The sequence below is a fragment of the Oryctolagus cuniculus genome, chromosome 10 (genome assembly GCF_051225735.1).
Source record: "Oryctolagus cuniculus isolate XC-2025 breed Fujian yellow rabbit chromosome 10, ASM5122573v1, whole genome shotgun sequence".
Lineage (NCBI taxonomy): Eukaryota > Metazoa > Chordata > Mammalia > Lagomorpha > Leporidae > Oryctolagus > Oryctolagus cuniculus.
The window spans coordinates 116505651-116521992 of record NC_142876.1 but is presented as its reverse complement, the minus strand read 5'-3'; the positions used below and the strand labels follow the sequence as shown (position 1 = coordinate 116521992).

At 50.2% G+C, this 16342-nt stretch overlaps 1 protein-coding gene across 15 annotated transcripts in view; it reads left to right on the top strand.

Annotated features, from left to right (window-relative positions):
* The window catches only part of IFT122 (intraflagellar transport 122), a 72847-nt gene that overhangs the window by 30385 nt on the left and 26120 nt on the right, over positions 1–16342 (top strand). For 12 of the 15 annotated variants that reach the window (XR_011379651.2, XR_016215063.1, XR_016215064.1 and 9 more), the window contains 7 exons: positions 1537–1728; positions 1881–2019; positions 2909–3111; positions 3957–4094; positions 5682–5846; positions 8171–8368; positions 12861–13001. Coding sequence is in view for 7 of the 15 variants with exons in the window: in XM_051851735.3 (XP_051707695.3) it covers positions 1537–1728; positions 1881–2019; positions 2909–3111; positions 3957–4094; positions 5682–5846; positions 8171–8368; positions 12861–13001 (1176 nt within the window). In the remaining 8 variants the exon portion in view is untranslated. Of the gene's footprint in view, positions 1–1536; positions 1729–1880; positions 2020–2908; positions 3112–3956; positions 4095–5681; positions 5847–8170; positions 8369–8532; positions 8598–12860; positions 13002–13624; positions 14362–16342 lie in introns of those variants that run through there. The other 3 variants (XM_089306618.1, XM_089306620.1, XM_089306619.1) reach the window with 3 other exon arrangements.

Here is a 16342-nt window from a genome sequence, read left to right as displayed (position 1 = left end):
AGTGCACTAGTAGATGGAAGACCTCTCTCTGTTTCTCTCTCTCTTTCTCTTTCTCTCTGTCTACCTTTGCCTCTCTGTTACTCTGCCTTTCAAATAAATAAATAAGTCTTAAAAAAAAAAAGGCCTCCACTTGTGATGACAGCATCCCATATCAGAGTGCTGATTTAAGACCCAGCTGCTCCACTTCTGATCCAGTTCTCTGCTCATGTGCCTGGGAAGGTAGTAGAATATGGCCCAAATGCTTGAGTCCCTGCCACACACGTAGGAGACCAGGATGGAGTTCCTGGCTCCTGGCTTCGGCCTTACCCAGATGTGGATGTTGTGACCATCTGGACAGTTTATTAGTGGATTGAAGATTTCTGTCTCTTCTTCTCTCTGTTGCTCTTTCAAATAAATAAATCTTTTAAAAAAATTAGTTATAAAGAAAAGTAGGATGGGCATAGTTTCAGAATTAAAGGACAGTCTTTTTTTTTTTTTTTTTTTTAAAGGTTTATTTACTTTTTGAAAAACAGAAGGAGAGAGAGGGAGATCTATCTGCTGGTTCATTCCGTAAGTGGCCACAACAGCCAGGGATGGGCCAGGCCGAACCCAGGGACCAAGAGCTTCTTTGTGATCTCCCATGTGGGTGGCAGGGGCCCAAGTACTTGGCCATCTTCTGCTGCTTTCTCAGGAGCATTAGCAGGAGTTAGATCAGAAGTGGAGCAGCCAGGACTCAAACCATGCCCATATGGGATGATGGCACTGCAGGGAGAGGCTTAGCCTTCTATGCCACAGCACCAGCCCTAAGGGCAGCCTTTTTAAACTGAATAGACTCAACTTTGTGAAAGAAGAAAGGAAGAAAGAAGCTGAGGGGCTGAAGAGAACCACTGAGCCATAGCTCGGGCTGTATGTGGAGGAGGGCCTACAGGATACAGACCATCCCAGCACCTAGGATGGCTGAGGATTGACACACTCCTGGGCCAGTTCGGTGGGACTGGGGAAGATGCTACTGACTTTGGGAACTGAGGATTTGACCAGATGGTGAGGAAGAGAAGGGTGTGTCCATGTTGGAATAACTGGAGAGATAAGGCTGGCCAGCTCTCTCTCTCCCCAACTCTTCCCTATCAGTGCTGGTGAGGGGACTGGCATTGTGGCATAGTGTGTAAGGCTGCCACCTGAGATGCCAGAATCACATATGAGCACTAGCTGAAGTCCCTGCTACTCCACTTCCAATCCAACTCCCTGAGAGTGTGCCTGGGAAAGCAGCATGGGATGGCCCAAATGCTTGGGCCCCTGCACCCACGTGGGAGACCCAGAAGGAGCTTCTTACTCCTGCCTCCTGACTTTAGCCTGGCCCAGCTCTGGTTATTTCTGCCATTTGGGGAGTGAACCAGCAGATGGAAGACTTTCTCTCTGTTTCTCTCTCTCTCTCTCTCTAAGTCTGCCTTTCACATAAGTTGTTAAAAAAATAAAGTTGGTGAGAAAAGCTGTTAATTATTTGAAGTTATTATGAATTCAGAAATGGTTTTTCCTTTGATGTGTGTTCTCTTTCCTCAGATTATGAGGGAACGATCACTGAACTTTGACCCCTGCTGTGTCAGCTACTTTACTAAAGGGGAGTACATTTTGCTGGGGGGGTCAGACAAGCAAGTGTCCCTTTTCACCAAAGATGGAGTGCGACTTGGGACTGTTGGGGAGCAGAACTCCTGGGTGTGGACGTGCAGAGTGAAACCCGACTCCAACTATGTGGTAAGAACAGGACATTCACTCTGTTGGGCCATTGCAGGAGGCACTGAGAATTGGCTGTGTTCAGCAAACTGGATCATTAGCATATATCCTGGCAAATGGGGGAGTAGGTTGCCAGTGGAGAGCGGGAAATGCACACCTCTGTACCCCTGCAGGTGGTGGGCTGCCAGGACGGCACCATCTCCTTCTACCAGCTCATCTTCAGCACGGTTCACGGGCTCTACAAGGACCGCTATGCCTATAGGGATAGCATGACTGATGTCATCGTGCAGCACCTGATCACAGAGCAAAAAGGTAAGGAACAAGTGCCGCGCCTTTGTCCTCCAGACATTTGGAAGAGGGATAGACTGAGTGCCAATGATAGGGCATTTGAAATGACAGGAAATCTTTTTCCCTTGGCCTTTGGAAAACATATTAGACCATTAGGGTCTTTTTTCATCCGGGGCCAGGAGATCTAGAGTTCTTTGAGAGTCTCACAAGAGCAATGAACGCTGTCTAGAAGAATGCACAAACTTAAAACATTTCATGAATAATTCCTAGGAGTACATGGACTCCCTGAGTAGGGGAAGATGGCTTTGAGAGCTGGATAGGTGAACTTCATGGGTCATTTGGACCTTTGTCCTCACTGGTCAGAGTCACTCTGGGTTACTTCTCTCTCAGCCCAGTCTCCACCTGTTTGCTGGCAGTTCTTCTGCCAGAGATAAGCAGGGGTAGTGGTGGGCGGAGGCTCAACCAGAGGATCAGGGTTCCAGGCCCAGCACAGTGTACCTTCTGGGACATTATCTGGTCCACAGTGAGTGTGTGCAGCCTAGTGTGTCCTTTAAACTTTGGGCAGGACCCTATTGTCAAGAAAGTGGGTGGGAAGTGGTCAGAGGTGAGGTGGCTTGCGTAGGCAGCTCCCGGTCATTAGGGGCCATGCAGTGGAGCTTCTGATTTCTAGAAGCCCTCAGGGTTTGAGTCCCCATACTGGGTTGTATGCTTTGGACCACAGAGAGTCCCATGTGCTGCTCTGGATCCCAGTGCTGAGCCGAGCTGATTATTAGAATGCTCCACAAGGATGTTTTAATGAGAGTATCTTGCTGTAATTGCCAGTAGCACTAAGTAAATGATAGCTTTTAATTTCTCTCCCTTCTACCTTACTTAACAACCTCTCACTAGAGCTGGATTTCATTTTCTTTGACAGTTCGTATCAAATGTAAAGAGCTTGTCAAGAAAATTGCCATCTACAAAAATCGATTAGCTATCCAGCTGCCGGAGAAAATCCTCATCTATGAGCTGTATTCCAGTGACTCGTCGGACATGCATTATCGGGTGAAGGAGAAGATGGTCAAGAAGTTTGAATGCAACCTGCTGGTGGTGTGTTCCAATCACATCATCCTCTGCCAGGTGGGCAGCAGCCTGCTGGAGAGGTCAGGCAGAACCCGCCTCTCTCCCCCCATGGGTTGGTGCCCCCACGAGGGTTACTAGAAAGCAAGTCCTGGTCCCTCAAACCCGGTGGCTGTTCGTTATCTGTCACTGTGCTTCTGGATGAGTTGGACTCTCTGGGAAAGTCAGAGCCATAAACTGGAGAATACTTTTTTGTATTGAAGGTATTTTATTATACCAGGATTAGACAAAAATTGGTATTTCACACAGTGAAGACAGATTTTTTTTAAGAAGCATAGACACATGAAAATTTTTATTAACTCAGTAATAGTTAAGGAAGTTTTACTTCCTCAAGTTTTTCATGGAAAGAATGTCCTCACTGTAGATTCCTAGGAAGTATGTAGCTCAATGCCAAGAAAAGTTTGGGAAGACTGAGCAAAGGCTAGTCCAGCATCTTAATCTTGGAAGTAAAGGCAGATTTGGTTTCACCCAGGCCTCCTGGAAGTAGTAAAAGTAGAACAAGTCTTTCAGAGGTCACTGTAGTATAAAATACTGTTGAAACTGCTCTAAGAGCCCAGAACTTGAAGCAGCTCAGTAGTGCTGCAGTTGCAGGACAGTGTGGCAGATAGGCATGCTTTTGGGTGCTACCTATGGCCTTGGCTGCCTGGAGAGCTGTGCTGAAGATCTGAAGCTGCACAGGGCTCCACAGGGAAGACTTGTGAAGGATTCATAGTGCCAACCACAGGGAGGAGATGGGATACTGAGGGCTAGGTATTTTTCACCCATCAGGTGCGGGAAGACCTCCGTGGGGGGGCCGGGGTGCTTACTCTCTTGAACACCCATGCAGAACTAGGCTTACTTTCTAGGAGAAACGCCTGCAGTGCCTATCTTTCAGCGGAGTGAAGGAACGGGAGTGGCAGATGGAGTCTCTCATTCGGTACATCAAGGTGATCGGGGGGCCTCCTGGAAGGGAAGGTCTGTTAGTGGGCCTGAAGAATGGACAGGTGAGTGCCTCCTGGTGAACCGCATCAACTCACTGTCTGACCCACACGTGACCTGTCTAATGGTGACCCTGAGATGGGTTCCCAGTGAGAGAAAGGACTTCGTGCAATGGAGGGCAGCCTGGAGTTTAGTTTTATGAGGACAGCTTCAGGCTAAAGGGGCAGTGGCCTTCAGACTCAGGGCACAGTCACATTCTGGTAGAGGTGATGCTGCGGTCTCTGGATCGCATGTAGAGATTAGTGTGCTTAAGGTCACCCAGGCTGGGAGATTTGTGGGAGATGCAGCTTCAGTGGCTTGCTGGGGAGGGAGGCAGAGATCATTACTTGGGTCAGATCCCTATTAGAGCAGTGAGTGGATTATCACAGTGTATTTAGTGTGTGTCCTAGAGAGTGCTGGATCCTCAGGATATTAGCAGAAGCTGTAAGAAGAATGGATCCTTTGGACAAATAGATATGGAAAATCTGGGTTACCCAGAGTTTAACAGATTTCTGTGTGTGTGTGTGTGTGTGTGTGTGTGTGTGTGTGTTTTCCATAAGAGAAGTTCTAAGTGGGCTACATGGAAGTTTGAAAGTGAAAATATAACTGCATTAGCCTGAGAGCCAAGCTGTGTAGCAGATGGCTTGTGGCTGAGGCTTGTCAGGTCTTTGCTGGGGATGGAAGCCACAGAGCATGAAATCAGCAGGAGTTGAGCAGCAATACCCAAGTAGGGGAAGAGCCTGCTTCTTTGTCGCAGTCAGCTGTCACTTCTCACATGAGGCTGAGCGTCTGATCTTTGGAGTCAGGTTGGCCTGAGGTCATGTTATTATTTATATGAAAGGCAGAATGACAAGCTGGGGTTTAGAGGGTAGGGGTGAGGAGATTGTCTCCCCACTGATGCATTGCCCAAATGCTTGCAACAGCCAGGACTGGGCCAAGCCAAAGCCTGGAGTTCAGAACTCCATTCCTCGTGGGTAGCAGAGAACTCAAGCACCTGAGCTGTTGTCTGCTGCTTCCCAGGATGCATTAGCAGGGAGCTGGATCAGAAGCCCCACCATAATGCCCGCCCCAAGGGGTTATGTTCTTGTTTAGCTACTCTCTATCTGTGTGACCCTAGGGACATCACTTCGCCTCTCTGAGATGCAGGTTTTACAAATGAGGGTAACACTGCCTTTTTCGCAGGGTTATCAGTAAATGGTAGCTGGTGTCAGGAGCAGCGGCATCACCATTTTATGCCAGGTGTTTTATCAGTGTTTACAGTAGCCTCTTCCTGTGTGAGTGTGTGCCTCAGATCTTTGCTAGAGGGTCTCTCTGACCCCACAGTGTGGGTAATGTCATTAGCGAATCTCCAGGCTGAGCAGGCCCTGAAATGAGTTTGGCGTGTAGGGCCTGTCATCTCTTCAAGGACCTCTGATGAACCACACTCTGGTCTCCTAAGGATAAGCCACACCCCCACCCTGTCTTCCTTTTAATGAGTCTTTTTCTCTGCACAGAGCTTCTGGTGGAGTCAGTAGGAGTTGTTCTCGTAGAACACATGGGATTCCAGCAGCCTGGCGGTGTTCCAGGGTCTGTTGCCATGGTGACTCACACTTTTTTCTCTGAAATTTCGCCAGATCTTGAAGATCTTCGTGGACAATCTCTTTGCCATTGTCCTGCTGAAGCAGGCCACAGCTGTGCGTTGCTTGGACATGAGTGCCTCCCGAAACAAGCTGGCCGTGGTGGATGAAAACGACACATGCCTTGTCTATGACGTCCACACCAAGGAGCTGCTTTTTCAGGTGACGTCTGCAAGGTGCTGGAGGACACGGGCCTTTGGTTAGAGACCCTGCTATACTTCCCAGTCCCTGCAGGAAGTGCTCGCCTGCCCCGGGCTGTTGGGGGGGATCTCTGGGAGGAGGAGTGACCAGTAGGAGCTGGGCACAGGCACAGATCTGGGAGGTGGGAGGGAGTCCTGCTCCTCTAGGCACACAGAGTTCCAGGGCCTGGGCCAGCCTCTGGTTTCCTTGCTAGGGGGAGGGATAAGGAACAGCTTTCTTACTTGTTTACTCTGAGCAATAAATGATAGAATAGTCCAGGTGAAGCTTGCTGTGGGTTCTCAGCGGATGGACTAGCCTGCCGATTCTCTTGAAGAAGTCTGCATCCTGCCTCCCAGAGGCCTTTTTCTGTGAGTGACCTGAGGCTCAGTAAGGACACAGGACTGGTTTCTCACCTGAAAGAAGGAAAGGGATTAGGGAGAGCGCCCCTTCTCTTTCTTCCATGGGGATACTATAAAAATGAGAGCTTTTGAGGTCCTTCTAGGGAAAGGCATTGTTTACACATCATTCAGTGTAAACGGAATGCGGCTGGACGAGATGTGTCTCTGGAGGAGAAGCCCAAAGGCTTCATGCCCAGGACCTGGCTGACTTTTGACTTTGTCCCTCTTTGCCTCTTTAGGGCTTTGTGAATGGTCAGTGCCAATTTGCCTGAAGTGAATTCCCCTCAAAGCCAGAAGTTCTCCTGACTGGTTTCCACAGCCGCTGTGGCATTTCCCAGCCATGGGCAGATCGATTCCCCTGGTCAGGGCTCCTCATTGTCTTTGGCAACAGAACTAGTAGGGTGGAGGGGTCCCTGGAGGGTGAGAGCTGCTCCGGTCGGAGGGAGGGTGGCACCTGGCTCCACTAGCCGAGAAACACCAAGGAGACAGAGAGCAGGGCCGTAGCCTCAGGCTGACATGGGTTCACGTCCTACCCACATTGCCTGCTCTATGATCCTGAGCAGGTTGGTGAGCCTCTCTGAGCCTGTTTCTCCTTACTTCTAAGATGCATCTAGCAGTTACCCTCTGACAGAATTGTGACTGGGAGAAACAGGGACCTAGAGCATAGATCAGTGTCCAGCACCCAGTAGGATCCTAAATATTCCTTCCCTTCCCCTTGGCCTCAATACCATCCACCTTGCTACACCTGTGGGTAGGTTAGAAGCTTCCAGGTGTGATCTGTATCTGAGCCTGGAATCATATGAGGGTGACAGGTACGTGTCCTCCCCGGTCCCGGCTGATGGCCAGAAGATTCCCGGTCCCGGCTGATGGGCAGAAGATTATGCTCAGACCTTGCCAGGAGAAGTTCCCAGCTCTCTCTGTAACTTTCTAGGTTTTCTCTTCTCCACTGACTCTGTCCTCTACAAATGAAAACAACTATATTGTTTTTCTTATTATAAAAATAATCTGAGCTCACTGTAAAAGATTCTAGACATCAAGGTATTTGTCTTGCTGGTCCCTGGGGCTCCACGGCTCAGCAGAGAAGCGGAAGGGGGGCAGCAGGGGCTACCTCCCAGGGTGACTATAAAAATACACTGTGTGAATTGTGTATTGCAGAGATAATAACTTATTTTCCAGTTTAAAATAACTTGAGAAAAATCCAGGCAAACAAAACAAAAGAGAAAGCACCTACAATTCTACCTGCCCAGAAACAATCACCATTGACCCTGTGGCAAACATCACTTTAAATGTGTGTGTGAGATATGTATTTAGTGTTAAAGGCAATGGAGTCCCACTTTGCTAATTTTCTACTTACTACATGGTGACTAATACTGGGAGAATATTAATTTTTTCAAACATGATGCAGAGTCAGAAACTCCAGTAGCTTAGTTGTTTCGATGTCTGTGTTGTTCATTGTCGTTCCTGGGTTTGTTTCCTGCCTCCAGCTTCCTGCCAGTGCAGCCCCTGGGAGGCAGCAGCAATGATCACTCAAGTGCTTGGGTTTCCGCCACTCAAGTGCAATACCTGGGTTGCTTTACTGGCTCCCTGCTTCAGCCCTGGCCGTTGGGTCCTTTTTGTGGGTATTTGGGGAATGAACCAATGGATGAGAGTGTTTGTTTCTATCTCTTTTTCTATCTGACTGTCTCAGTCTCTCTGCCTCTCAAAAACAGCTTTTTGTTTGTTTAAAAACCCTATCTGCATAAAGAAACTTGTCTCTATCCATTTCTTTTGGCTTTACTTTTCTCCTTTTCCCTCCATCCCACTGTCAGCAGTTTTTCATGACTGATTCTTTAAAGGGGCACTTGACTAAAATATGGGCAGGGTGTCGAAGGCCAGAGTTGTTCTCATAGGCTTCTCACTGTCCCGTAGGAATCCAACGCCAACAGTGTGGCCTGGAACACCCAGTGTGAGGACATGCTCTGCTTCTCGGGGGGAGGCTACCTTAACATCAAAGCCAGCACCTTCCCTGTGCACCAGCAAAAGCTACAGGGCTTCGTGGTTGGCTTCAATGGCTCCAAAATCTTCTGCCTCCATGTCTTCTCCATGTCTGCAGTGGAGGTGCCGCAGGTAACCCAGGCCCAGCCTGCTGTCCTCGGGGCAGGGCAGATGAGACGGGAAGCCGAGCTTTGCAGAGAGTATCAAGGAGAGAGAGAAGAAAGCAAAGTGGCAATGTGGGGTTGAGAAAGGTGCTGTGTACTTGACAGCTGAAGCCTTGTCTCCACCTTGTGCAGCCGCTCTGTCTTTGGGTGAAGACCCAGCATCACTGATCCTCCATGTCTTTCTGACCTCCTGTCTGGTAAGGATGGGGAGAGGTGTGCAGTGTTGTCAGCAGCTGGGGTTTTTTTACTGTGAGTTACGCATCTTTGAGCCCACAAAGTTAGGAGTCCAGCCAGGTGTGCACACAAGCGTGTGTGCTGGTGTGTGAATGAGAGACAGGGAGAGGGAGAATGAATGTGGGAGCCAAAAAGGGAGCATAGTCCGCTGAATGAGATAGAGGCCAACACAGAAGTGGGGGGCTTTCGTAGGCAGTCCTGGAGTGGCGGAGAGCAGACAGCAGAGACTGACAAGCCATGTGGGTGTGGCCTGCCTGCCCCTCTCTCTAGGGGTCACAAAATGGAGACGGGCACCAGGGAGAAACTTCAGCTCCAGAACTCAACCCTCAAGAAGGAATCATACTAACAGCTTGCAGAACTGAGGCGCAGTGTCATCCCCTTGGTCAGTTTGGGCCCTACCTGGCACCAGACACTGCACTCTGGCATCACAAGATCCCTAGTGCCCTGCCCTTTGCAACCACACCCTGCTCCCAGCAGCGTCATGGCGGCATTGCATGCTGTCATGCAGATGTTGCACAGCTTCCTCAGCCAGCGCACGTTGTTGGACTTTTACACCCTTCACAGTCCTCTGCTCTTGAAAGTAGGGGCATCGTTCTAGCTCAGGCTCTGCATCAAGCCCACTTAGTTCCTTGGTAGAAATTCCTAGGAACAAAATGGCTGGGCCAGAGGTTGTAGACATTTGAAAGTTTTTTGGGCTGATTTCTGACTTCCCTTCTCCTGGGCTCTGCCCTTGTGCCTGCCACACCGCTTGCCCCTAGGCTGGTTCACTTCTTCCTCTGAGCAGTGAGTCCCTTGTGGCTCATGGCCGCAGGAATCACAGCCAAGTGCCCTCACTGGTGCTCACACAGAGCAGCTCCTCAGGAAGTGCGAGTAGAATCAGATCTCAGGACATGGGAAAAGCAGAAAGGAAAGCAGGAGAAAGCAAGGGAGTGAGGCTGGTGGAAGTGGTGGCAGGAGGGAGCCAGGGTGGCCCCTCCTGGACTCTTGCTGTCCCCATCTGCTCCCTTCCCAAACCCATGCACCACATCCGCGGGAACCCACTCTTACTCAGTCGCGCCAAACAGACTGTGCTTTATTGAAAGTTTTCTCCCAAGATTGCCGTCCTGACCTCAAAAATAAATGCAGTTTGCTGTTCCCTGACTTTGCCTGGCCAAGAGGAGCCAAAGGGGCTGCCCAGGGCTTCCTCTGACAGGACCTCCCAAGGCAGTAGCCAAAGTCCTGCTTGCTGCCGAGCCATGCTGCTGAGGCAGCAGGTCCGGACTGCCAAGGGTTAGGAAAGGCCCTCCCCAGACAAAGGCTGTTTATCTGTTGCCTTCAGCCTCCAGTTTCCAGTGATTTTGGCCTAGATACAGGGGAGAGAGCATAAAACTTGCTCTTGGGAGTTTTGGTTTCCTTTAGAAATTGACATCATTTTGTGCAAGCACTGGTTTGTCAGGGCTGCCAAGTAGGGCAACAAGGCCTGGTCAGGCTTCTGCGCACTGTGGTGACGCGTTTGGAATGCAGCAGTGAGGTGAAGTATAGCTCACACGGTACTTGTTCAATTCGTATATTTTTAAAACTCCCACTCAGATTGTGCCTCCCAAGCATGTCCAGATGTTACCGGTCATCTGCTCCCAGCTGGTGTGCCCCCACGGGATGCTCGGGCAGGGCGCCGTGAGCTTTAGGGGAAGAGCTGCAGCTCCAAGCTCTGACCTGCCACCTTGACCAGCTGCAACTTGAGCAACTTATCTCCTGTTTGGGGTCTTATTTTCTTTTCTGTGAAATGGGGTTAATTACAGTCATCTTCAGGTCTGTGTGGCCCAATTCCTATTATTATTTGTTATTATTACAGAGAGTCATAAAATAGCCAAAACCCACAAAGTGCAATTACTCGTCCTTTGGTACAGAGGGTGCTCATTAAAGGAGTTCAGGAAGGCTGGTTGGGCGGGGGCGTTTGAGAAATTTTCAGAGGGTGGGGGAAACTTGAACCAAGCCCTGAGGAGGTGTTTCCTGAAGAGGAGAGGGGGATTGTGGCTGGAGAGGAGTCGGGGGAAGGAGCTGGCTTTGAGAAATGCAAAGGAGGCGATGGGCGCACTTGATTTCTGCCCAGCGAGTTATTGTTTTTAAATTTATTTGAGAGGCCGGCGCTGTGGCGCAGCGGGTTAACACCCTGGCCTGAAATGCCGGCATTCCATATGGGCGCTGGTTCAAGACCCGGCTGCTCCACTTCCCATCCAGCTCTCTGCTATGGCCTGGGAAAGCAGTAGAAGATGCCCCAAGTCCTTGGGCTCCTGCACCCATGTGGGAGACCCGGAAGAAACTCCTGGCTCCTGGCTTCAGATCGGCACAGCTCTGGCCATTGGAGCCATTTGGGGAGTGAACCATCAGATGGAAGACCTCTCTTTGCTTCTCCTCTCTCTGTGTAACTCTGACTTTCAAATAAAGAAAGAAATGGTTAAAAAAAGAAAAAATTTATTTGAAAGGGAGTTACAGAAAGAAAGGGAGAGACATATTGATGGACCTTCCATCTGCTTCTTCATTCTACAAATGGCTGCAATTGCCAGGGCTGGACCATCTCGAAGCTAGGAGCCTGGAACTCCATCTGAGTCTCCCACATGGGTGGAGGAACCGAAGCACTTGGGCCACCTTCGGCTGATTTCCCAGGTGCGTGAGCAGGGAACTGGATCAGAAGTGGAACTTCCTATGGGGAGTCAGCATTGCTGGTGGCAGTGTAATGAGCTGCACTACAACACCAGTCCCACAGTTATTATTTTCAAAACACCTCTGTCTTTGCCCGTGGTAGCTTGGGCTGGGCAGGGCACCTAACAGAAGTCAAGGATTTACTCAGTAGGCACCCTGCTCAAACATGGCTGAGCCGGGCTCACCCGCTCTTTAGGTCTTGCCCTGCTGCCCCACTAAAGGAAAGCAAGGGAGTGGCACTGCACAACACAGAGAAGTGCAGAGGAGCAGCTGAGTCTGCCACGGTGTGGCCTGGCTGAAGCAGAAAAACTGCTTTCAACTCCAAAGCCGAAAAATGGATCTGGAAATTTCAAAGATAAAAGCCCCAAATGGAGAAAATAGCACATCCAGTTCCACATTTGGGAACCATTAGTGCAGAAGCACTGGCTGATTGATCGCTACTGTCTGTGAATCCCAGAGGGGAGGTGCGCGTCCCTGAAGCACATTGACTGGTCCCAGAGCAAGGACAGGGGCTGTCGCTGTTAAAGACGCCGTGCACACACACATGCCTGCACACTTTCACAAGGAAGGGGAGCAAAGAACCTGGAACCCAGTCACTGTGGCTCCGGCCTCAGGGTTCCCACTTGCCAGGTGTGTGTGATGGGACCAGTCACTGAGTTTCAGCCTTCTGGGCTCCCCATAGGGAGAATAATGCCTGCTGAGCCGGCTGCTGGGCACATCCAGAAACACTTTGCAAACCTGAAAAAGAGAAGTTCCTAGGTGTGTTCACAGGTATTCACAGGAAGGTAGCTGTCTTGTTGGAGGGAGTTGGTCCTTAGCTCTGGAGTCTGGGAGGCTGATCTCCAGGGCCTTCCGAGTAACCTGGAGTAAGCCACTTTCCTTTCTCGGACTCAGGCTCTCTTAAGAAGAGGCCGTATTAGACCCCTTCCTGCCGGTGATGTCATTGATTGTTTCAGCGGATATAAACCACGAGCCTGCTGAGGGATGGATATAAGTTAAGTACAACCCTGCTGTTGGCCCTCAGTTGTGCATGGCCTTGTTGGGGAGACAGGTGTGTGATGACAGCACAACCTGAAATCTGGACAAGGGCAGAATTAAGTTCAGGCTCCTTCCCTTGAGGTAGGGGCTTGAGGGGTCAGGGAAGACTTTGCAGAAGAGGCAGCATTTTATCATATCTTAAAAGCTGATCAAGCAGTTTCTAGAGGGCAGAGGGCTCTGCAGGCCAGGGTGACATCTTGTGGCAAGGCAGTCCTGGAGGTGGGAAAGAGGAGAGTGGAAGGAAATCTGCGTTTGGAGCACTGTTGCTGTGTGTGTGTGTGTGTGTGTGTGTGTGTGTGTGTGTTGGGGAGATGGCGGGAGGGAAGGTGGCAAGGTGGGCTGGGCGAGGCTGGGAAGCATGCTGCTGCTCATTGGTGTGTCCTACTGCAGGTGTTAGTAATGAAGTCGGCACACCTATCTGGTGATGGAGACAGGGTTTGTGTGAACCTGACTTTCCCCATTTCTCTCTGAAAATAATTTTCTTTTTTCTTATTGACAAAATCCTATAGTCTGCTCCCATGTACCAGTACCTGGATAGGAAAATGTTCAAAGAAGCCTACCAGATTGCTTGCCTGGGTGTGACTGACACTGATTGGCGTGAGCTGGCCATGGAAGCCCTGGAAGGATTAGAATTTGAAACTGCAAAGAAGGTAAGCTTCTGGTCAGCATGTACTGGAATGTGGGCCAAGGAGTCAAGAGAGGGCCTTGGTGATGCAGAAAGGCCGAAGCAGACTGTGCTATGCTCTGGGGTTAGACTGGCCTGGGTATGGATCTCAGCTGAGCCACTTCTCACTGTGACCCAGGCCAGGTACCAGCCCTGCTCAGGTGGCTTTTCTGTGGGGGTGGCATGATGATCACTGGTGCCATCACAAAGTTAGAGGACTCTGAAGGGACAGTAGCTGTGAATCCTGACACAGGAGGAACACCTGGTGGATGCTGCTGTCACTCTCAGTAGCTTTTATTTATGTGACCCATCTAGCTAAAAGCCTGGTCCATATAGGTACTCAATAAATGGTAGCTTTTACTTCAGGTATAAATAGTAAGTCCATTTGTTACACCATGCTGTTTCTCTTAGCCCACATCCCTTCATGGTGCGATGCAGGGACCTGATCTGCTGTGTCCCTGCCTTCGTCTGTTAAAGCTGGAGAGACAGCTAAAAACATTTGACTCTTCTGCACGCCAGAAAAGGCCCAGTTATGGTTCTGAGCTGAGTTGTTCTCTGGAGCCCGAGGTAGGGGTTCTCCCTGTTTCATCCTTCCTCTTGTTTTCCCAGTCACGTAAGGAGATAGGCCTTTGACTGCCACAAGGTGTGTGTCGTGTGAAGTGAGGAATTACGGGCCTGAAGAGAGTGCAGGCTGGACAAGACGAGGCCCCGACGCTGGGCTGAGGAGCAACAGCTCTGCGCCACAGGCTGCCACTTGGCTGGGCTGGCACACAGCCCGGCCCCGCCGTGTGTGCAGGGGGGAGAGGGCAGCACGAACTGCCGTGTGATCTGCTGCAGTGCATGAGGCTTAACTGAGAGGTTGTGAGGGAATTTAGAACCAGGAGTGGTTGTCCAGTGTTAGAACAAGGGAAGCTGTCGTTCTGTAGTAACGATGGTATTGTGTTTTCAGACCTCCTCAGTGTCGGCAACGTGGTAATGGAGGAGGCTCTGGGAATTCAGAGGGAGGAAGCCTCTCCTTGGAGGGAGCTTTCATCTCCTGCCCCACCCAGCAGTGCCAGGAGGGACGAAGAGGAACAAAGGATTTCTATAATGTGTGTGTTTGCTTGTTTTTAGCATGGAATGAAATGAAAAATTTTCTCATTGTCATCTCTATACACCCAGGAAACTAAATATCTACCCTTTCTGTCCCTCCCACCACCACCACCACCACCACCTAAAGTAGCGCTCAGTGAATGTTAGAATGTGCAGAAATGAAACTGGAATGATCCCCAGTTGTTTACTCACCACCACCCCCTGCCTGATATCCTGAAAGTACTCCTTGAGAACATAAAGGATGATATCAAAGCCACAAGTTTTTTTAAAATATTGTTTGTGCATTTTCAAAATTACTTATTTATATGAATGAGAGAGACAGAACACAGATTTTCATCTTCTGGTTCACTCCTCAAATCCACACAACGACTGGGGCTGGGCCAGGATGAAACCAGGAGCCAGGAACTCAATATAGGTCTCCATGAGAGTGGCAGGGACCCAGGTACCTGAGCTGTCACTGCTGCCTTCCAGAATGCCCGTTAGCAGGAAGGTGGAATCCAGAGAGCCAAGACTCAAACCCAAGCACTCATATGGGATGCAGGCATCCTGTGGGGCGTCTTTCACTGTGCACCAAATGCCTGTCCCCATTTGTTTATTTTTGTAAACAACAATTGTATGTATATTTATTGTGAAAAATGAGTTTTCAAAAAGCCAACAGAATTTGGCTATTGACAAGAACTTGATCTTTCATCTAAATCCTGAATCCCTAAGCTTTCTTTTTCCCCTGTGCAAGTTGTCCTGGCTCACCCAGGGCTCAGACTTGTGGAAGGTGGCTCTGGACTGTCACCAAGTGCCCACTAGATGGCAGAGGAGAGCTGCTTGGCGTCCGGACATGGCCCTGCACAAAGCTGTGGCCGCTCCCACACTTCTGTCTGCTGGAGTTGCTCACAGGCTGGCCTTGTGACTCTGACCACCATGACCATTCACCCTGACTCTGCAGAATGTGTCAGGGCTGAAGGATCTTGGAAGTAGAATTCTCACGGGGATTTCTCACATCCTGGAATCCAGCACAGCAGAGCCAGAAAGACCCTTGTCGAGGGCATCACAAGCTTGCCCCTTTCCACAGGAACGTGGCTAAAGCTCCGAGGCAGGGAGCCTCCAGTTGGAAAGCCTCAGAGCTGGGACTAGGACGTGGGAAATCTCTCTCCGCCAGGCATCGCGGCTTTCCCCTTTCCTGGGAATTTTAAGGAAAGCCAGATCCAGAAGGTAGTCCCAAGACCTCCAGTGTGGACCATGGGTGCTCCTGGCTCTCTGTCCTTTCCCTGGTGACCCCCACTCCTTACCCTTTCTGTGAACTCTGCTGCAGGAGGATGCACTTGCCAGGTGCCTACCCTGGGAGGCCTCACTTCATCTTGCCTCCTGTTCCACCCATGCCCAGACAGTGTGTCTGTGTTCCCAAGAGCATCCAGTTCCCACTGTGTAGCTCTTGGCTAAGGGAGATTTGGTGATCTACTTATCCTGCCTACCTCCCCTTGTAGAACGTGGGCCTATGAATTACGGAAAGCGGCAGGGCCAAGTCCTATTCCCATCTGGGTCCCCAGCCTGACAGGGTGCCTGGCCCTGCAGGATGAAAGGTGATGTTGTATTGTGGTCCTCTGTGCAGCAGCCACAGTGAGGCCAGATGAATTGCTTGTTTTCCCATGTCTTTTTAGAAGGGGGGCGTCATGCCGTGGAGTAGAGGCTTCCAGCAGCCAAGGATTTGGTGCATTTTAAGTTCCAAGGGCTCCTGGAGTTGCTGCCCTTCTAAGCCTATGTCAGCCCATTTCAAATGGGATGATTACAGAAGCGCAGCTGGGTAGAAATGTTGACCACAAAACCACAGGAAGATCGGGTTGGGCGTAGTGGGTTATGTTCCTCTAAGCCCCTTGCAGAATCTGAAAGAAGCAGAGCATCGTCAGGAAGCCTTGTCTTCCTGTTCCTCAGAGACTTGCAGCAGGGGTTGAAGTACCTGTGTTGACCGGGAGGCCAAGGCAAGGGTTACACTTTGATTTATGTGAGAGTTTGCTTTTCAGTGCTTGCTTGGAGTGATTCATTCCCTGCCTCACTGCTTTCAGAAACCAGCTTTATTGCTTCTCAGCTTTCCCCCTGCACCAGTACTGTGGGCTCTGGGTTCCCTGTTTTTATGGCACCATCAGGTAGGCGTCTCTATCTTCTACTTTCTATCCAAGCCACCAGGAGGTGTGTGTGTGTGTCACCTATCAGTTGGCACCTCTTACCACTCCTGCCCTGATGCCG